The sequence below is a fragment of the Odontomachus brunneus genome, unplaced genomic scaffold (genome assembly GCF_010583005.1).
Source record: "Odontomachus brunneus isolate Ranch 3 - 2012 unplaced genomic scaffold, Obru_v1 Obru_scaffold_076, whole genome shotgun sequence".
Lineage (NCBI taxonomy): Eukaryota > Metazoa > Arthropoda > Insecta > Hymenoptera > Formicidae > Odontomachus > Odontomachus brunneus.
The window spans coordinates 568,856-575,182 of NW_022639526.1; the positions used below are offsets into that span (position 1 = coordinate 568,856).

Sequence of the window (6,327 nt, forward strand, 5' to 3'; positions counted from 1 at the left end):
CGCCACTATGTATCTCCGAGCACTATTAACACCCAATTGCTACCAGCCTTATCAGCAAGCATGAATCAATTTTTCGATATCTATATATACATATATATATACATATATATATGTATATATACATATATATATATATGTATATATATATATATATATATATATATATATATATATTCTTGTGATATACATATGTCAATACGTACTGCCAAAGTATTCTTACGTACATTATATGTTAGCGCGTCGGCACATATAATTCACATACATGCACATAGGTGATATGTGATATGCACGCAAGGAAAAGCGGAATGGAACAATGGACTCGAAATCGAGCGCTAGAGAGCCGGGAGAAAAAATGTGTTTGAGAGAAACGAACCGGTGTTACCTCTCACCGTTTAAAAACACCTTCCGATTTTTCTCCATTGTTGAGAACCACCCTTCAGCATAACATCAAAACAATAAAAGCGAGAGGTGTCCTTTTGCCGTTGGAATACCCTCCTGTACCCTTTGTGTTATTCGATTTTACCGTTTAAACGGATGTTTCTCTTGGCTTATTGAGAATGTTTGCTGTTAAAACTGCAACGGGGGAGGAGAGATAGAAACCTCATTGTTGAGATACCTTTCGACTGATTTATACTATTACTTTCCGTTTAATTTCCAGCACGCTAGATAAGGCATGCGAGATGAGAAAGTATCAAGAGGATGATTGGAATGCACTTCGAACGCATCCATTTTTAAATACACTTCCTCTCTCTCTCTATCTATCTCTCTCTCTCCCTCTCTGTATCAGCTTCCGATCAGCACTTTCGCATTTTACGTCTCGATGTTCCGCGGAGAAATGCACTTTGAAATTGCGAAGAGAGTACAAGAATTAATACGATTATGTTCACAATCTCCATACTTTAATATCGGAAGCCTCGCGGAATACCAGAACGCTCTTCCATTACAGCGTGCACGCGAATACGCTAGCATAAGCCTTTTTAGCTCTTATGTGCTGTCGTCGTGCGTGTGTGTGTGCGTGTGTGCGTGTATGTGTGCATCGAGATGACGTTTCGGATACGCGACTGCAACCATTAACATGCACTTGCTCGAATAAAATTGCGACTTTAAATTAACTCGCGGAAAACTGTTGGAAAGTTATTTCGGGAAAAAGATCGCAGAAGATAAAATAAATCGCGCTACATTCAATGGTATATTGATAGTTTAACACGATGTTCGAAAAATTTGCGAGTTGAAGTTGAAATTTTAAAATTATAATTGGCGATCAAGAGTGGCTCTGAAATGCAGACTTGATAATTTAAAAGTAAATTAAAATTTTGCCTTATCTTCATTGGATAATATTTCTTCACGAAGTTATAGCCGAGTGTTAGCAGACATTCGGCGAGTCGAGTATAATCGAGGTGCAGTGAAAAGAGCAGTTTCTCCGGTTGCCGCCGCGAATCCGGCGACACGGCCGCAGGAAAGGCCTGACGCGCAACTACCCCCGTTCGAATGCAAGCTGTACCCGTTTCAGGAGCTCGCGCACAAGCTCTCACGGAGCTTCGACATGCAGGAGGCGCAACTGCTGGAGGAGGGCGGCTCCGGCGGCGGTTCCGCCGGAAGTGGGACCGCGGGGGGCCCGCCGCGCCGGCATCACAGCGTGCAGAGGCTGACGCGTAGCGAGATGTCGGAGAGGCGCGAGGAGGACGGCGCCCTGGTGGTGCCCGATCACCAGGGCAACCTGCGCATCACCGTGAGGAAGACCAAGTCGATTCTGGGCATCGCCATCGAGGGCGGCGCCAACACCAAGCACCCACTGCCCCGGATCATCAACATACACGTAGGTATCTTTCCATACTAATCGCCAATTCGGCGACGGGTAAGGTGGTGCTGTGGAGATCAGAGGGAAGTCGAAGCGACGCCGAGGAATCGCGAATTAGGGGAGGGCGGGTTGAAATCGGTGCCGGGGGATTTCGAGACGAGTCCGGGGGTGGTCGAAATGAGTTTGGAAAATGTTGGCCGAGAGCGAGATTAGGTCGAGACTAAGAGGCTATTGGATTGCTGCTGCGAGATTCGAGTTGACGTCAGAAGATGTTGGGTCAAAGCGAGGCTAAGAATGAAGTTAACGACGCTCTTGGCGCTATTATTTGCGACACCAGCCAAATGAGCGACAGGATTTCGTCGTTTAATTAGTTTGGGAGCTTAATCTTTGAAGTCAGGGGAAGGTGGCAAGTTTCGCGCGAAAAGTGTACGCGAGCTTTAGGAGATATCTTATGTAATTAATTATCTTATGTAATAATTATTACACAGTAATTTTGTCGCGTAGCATGATAACACTGAAATTATTCTCTCTTCCTCTCTCCCCCCCCCCTCTCTCTCTCTCTCTTCAGTGAACCTTTTTAATGAGATACATTACATCCAAGCATCTTATTATTACGACATGTTCGCGTTACGAGAGGCACTTGACTGTCTCTCGCTTAAATGAAGTTCGGCCTCATCGAAACACCCGATTAATATGCGTCGAGTGAATTTATCGTCGACGCCATTTACGACGGCATAAACAATATTATGCCATAAACGTGACTAACGCGTGCGGTAATTCATTGCAGGATAATGGTGCTGCTTACGAGGCTGGCGGCCTCGAAGTCGGTCAGCTCATCCTCGAGGTCGATGGTCAGAAAGTTGAAGGTAATACGTGAGCAAGGTCAAAAGAACAATAGATCTTTAATACGCAATCGTGCGACCGATCTTCTTGGTGAGCGTTCGTGGCATTCTCTTGATAAATATATCAAGCTTTCTATTTTTTATAATTTCCTAAACTTCCAAAAATTCTGGAGTTATTGACGAATGTTATTATTGGCATTAACGACGATAAAAATCCTCGCTGCTATCTTCAAGGATTCCATAATTCTTGAAGAAATTCCCAGACGAAATTTCAGACTCAATAAAAAATTAATATTAATGCTAATATTTAAGAGATCTGGGAATCAGTGGAAAATGTTCTCTATCAGTTTCTCGTAATCTTCTATAATTTTTAAAGAATACACTGATTAAAAAATCACTTTTAGCATCAACAACCATAAACTTCTAAGCTTGCTATACTGTGTATACGAAAAGAAATATTTAAAAAATAAAGAATATTTATTCCGTGGATGCTGACATATTTAATTCAATCTAAATTTTTATATTCAAATGGAATAAGCTGTTGCTTTCGTGAAAAGCTAAACACTAAAAAATAAGTATATCTTTTTATTTGAAAAATATTTTATATCAGTATAAATAAATATGTTATTGGTACTCAATGAATAAACATTTTTTATTTCTTAGATATTTCTTCTCTCAATGTACAAAGATGCTAAATTTTTTTAGCAAGTTTCTAAATAATTCTAGAATTCCACAATTAATGAAAAATTCATCTCTAAATATTAATAAAGTTAAGATCGATATCATGGAAGCAACGGAAATCTTGATTTCGAGCGAGGAGATTAATTTCGTGCCGTTTTCAGGACTTCATCATCAAGAGGTCGCGCGGCTGATCGCCGAGTCGTTCGCGCGGCGCGACCGGAACGAGATCGAGTTCCTAGTGGTGGAGGCGAAGAAGAGCAACCTGGAGCCGAAGCCGACGGCGCTGATATTCCTGGAGGCGTAGCAGGAATCTCCCACCTCCGAGCCGGAACCACCGTAGCCCAACCTGACCAGAGCTCGGCCGGCGGCGATCCAGGAGCGTCGTCGCCGTTGAATCCGATCGAGACCGATGTGAATTATCCCGGATAATTCACACGACTTTCGGCCTCGCGGAGAGGGTTCCAAACCACTAACCGTCTCCGCGAGTTCTCGATTCGGATGGCCGAGCTGTTGGTTAGCTGCTGCTAATTCACCTGGCCCTGGTGGTGGGAACTTCATTCGCTGACGAAACAACAACAACAAAAGAACGCTCGGAAGATACAAAGAGGACGACGAGACGCTGAAGAGATGGCGGAACGGTGTTGCCTTCGGATTCCGACCGGGACCTTCGGAAGATCGCGTCGAGAGGCTTCACAAGGATTTATAACGCGAGGATATCGAAATCCACGAATTCTGCTGAAACGGGGAAAGCCCAGGGAGTTCCCGGGGACCGTCTCTCTTCTAGTCCAAGTCGCACTCGCTCGGACTCGCACTTTCTTTTCCTCGCGTGAGAGCGGCGGTCGTGCGAAGAACAAATTCGCGTCACGCTCTCAGCACCATGCGCAAGGCGACCGCCGCGAAAGAGAAAATTCCTCCGACTGTATATATATATACACACACACATATAACACGCCGCTGTACATACTTTTCTCTAACAGACAGTTCGATAAAGAGCAAGTAGCCACTCCGCCGAGAGCGCCGAGACCGGTGAATTCCGAAGGTTCCGAAGGCGACGAGCAACGCGCCGGTCTCGCCTCGGCGCCTCCGCGAGGCCGAGAAGCTGTTCGTTCGCCGATTAATTGCGCGATCATCGTCGTCGTCGTCGTCGTCGTCATCGTCGTCGATCGACCACGAGGATGCTGCCGAGATACGCGCGAATGCCCTCGCGTCTCTTTCTCTCTCTCTCTCTCTCTCTCTCTCTCTCTTTTGGAGGCAAGACCTCGGAGAGAGAAAAGCAACAAGATCGATATATTTTTCATCGGCATCGCGTCGTCGCGAACGCAGCATCCGGTGGTTGCTTCGTAGACGGGGGCGAGGGAGGGAGGCGGACGGGAGGAAACACGAAGCGAAGGAAGGGGGAGATCGTGCAATGTGCCAAACTCTAACGCAAGCTCTGTTTCACGTATACTAAATATATAAAGCTGCTAATCGATAAGGGACTCGCGCACGAGAAGAGGACACGGGTGACGCTCTCTCCCTCGCGCGCGATCGCGGGAGACGCGCAAGCGAATGCATCGAGAGCGAATGCGGACTTACATGCTCACAGTGTTGCGTGAAGATTACCTCACACACACTCACAGACGACACACACGTTTGCAGGAGTATATTCGCGCGGGATCCGAGCCGCGAGGGCGACGACGACGACGATGTCTAGTCGCGCGTCCGCTCCGGCCGGTTCCGCCCCGTCGATTAATTATGAAAGATGCGGGAGATACGCGCAACCAAGAAGCGGGAGGGCGCCAGTCCAATGAGAGAAAGAGAAAAAAATATACATATATAAATATATATATATATATATATATATATAGAGAGAGAGAGAGAGAGAGAGAGAGAGAGAGAGAGAGAGAGAGAGAGAGAGAGAGAGAGAGAGAGAGAGAGAGAGAGAGAGAGAGAGAGAGAGAGAGAGAGAGAGAGAGAGAGAGAGAGAGAGAGAGAGAGAGAGAGAGAGAGAGAGAGAGAGAGAGAGAGAGAGAGAGAGAGAGAGAGAGAGAGAGAGAGAGAGAGAGAGAGAGAGAGAGAGAGAGAGAGAGAGAGAGAGAGAGAGAGAGAGAGAGAGAGAGAGAGAGAGAGAGAGAGAGAGAGAGAGAGAGAGAGAGAGAGAGAGAGAGAGAGAGAGAGAGAGAGAGAGAGAGAGAGAGAGAGAGAGAGAGAGAGAGAGAGAGAGAGAGAGAGAGAGAGAGAGAGAGAGAGAGAGAGAGAGAGAGAGAGAGAGAGAGGTCTCTCATACACATATATATGTGTATGAGAGACCTCTCTCTCTCTCTCTATATATATATATATAGAGAGAGAGAGAGAGAGAGAGAGAGAGAGAGAGAGAGAGAATTAAACGCGAGATCCGCCCGCGAAATTACGCGAACCTCTCTCGGTCTCTTTCCTCGGAGTCCACTCCATGAAAATCGTAAAGTCCTCGTAAAGATTTCCACAAGAACGTTTTGTAACAGTGCGTAGATTGATTTGGTTCAGAGAAACGCGGTTCTTCTCGCGGACTCGCCGCAAACGTGGAGTCCGACGGATTCCGGAGTCGCTCCCTGCCGCTTCTCGCTTGCGGCCACGTTGATCAAGATTTTCGTTAATTCGAGTGTTTAGGTGTCTTTCGGCTGGTCCTCGAAATCGCGCCTAATATCGCTTAATAGTCTGTTAAATGTTACTGTATAGATTAACGTTGATGTAGTTGATAGACGTTGATCGGGCGTCGCTAGGACGTCGCGCGTTGTTCGTTTGTTGCGTTATCGATTGTGTGTTAGAGATAATTTAACTCCTCGGGCGCGCGATACTACCCGCGCGAGCGGGTACCCTCCTCTAAAGTATTTTTCGATTTCATTCAGATCAGAAGGAAATTTAACGCGGTCTTCACTCCTGTTTTCGAAGTGTCAGATCCACCCGAGGTACTTTATTCCTTCAGAAAATCACATTACCCGTTCACTTGGCTCCCATTCCATGAAGTCACATTCGGGGTAATTGTAAGTC

General features: G+C 46.1%; 1 protein-coding gene across 7 annotated transcripts in view; it reads left to right on the forward strand.

Annotated features, from left to right (window-relative positions):
• Positions 1–5,199, forward strand: part of LOC116847269 (whirlin) — a 92,043-nt gene extending 86,844 nt beyond the window's left edge. For 4 of the 7 annotated variants that reach the window (XM_032822084.1, XM_032822087.1, XM_032822088.1 and 1 more), the window contains 3 exons: positions 1,511–1,816; positions 2,586–2,664; positions 3,483–5,199. In XM_032822084.1, the coding sequence (XP_032677975.1) occupies positions 1,511–1,816; positions 2,586–2,664; positions 3,483–3,625 (528 nt within the window). In that variant the 3' untranslated portion in view covers positions 3,626–5,199. Of the gene's footprint in view, positions 1–1,495; positions 1,817–2,585; positions 2,665–3,482 lie in introns of all 7 variants that reach the window. The other 3 variants (XM_032822083.1, XM_032822085.1, XM_032822086.1) reach the window with 1 other exon arrangement.
• The last annotated feature ends 1,128 nt before the right edge of the window (positions 5,200–6,327 follow it).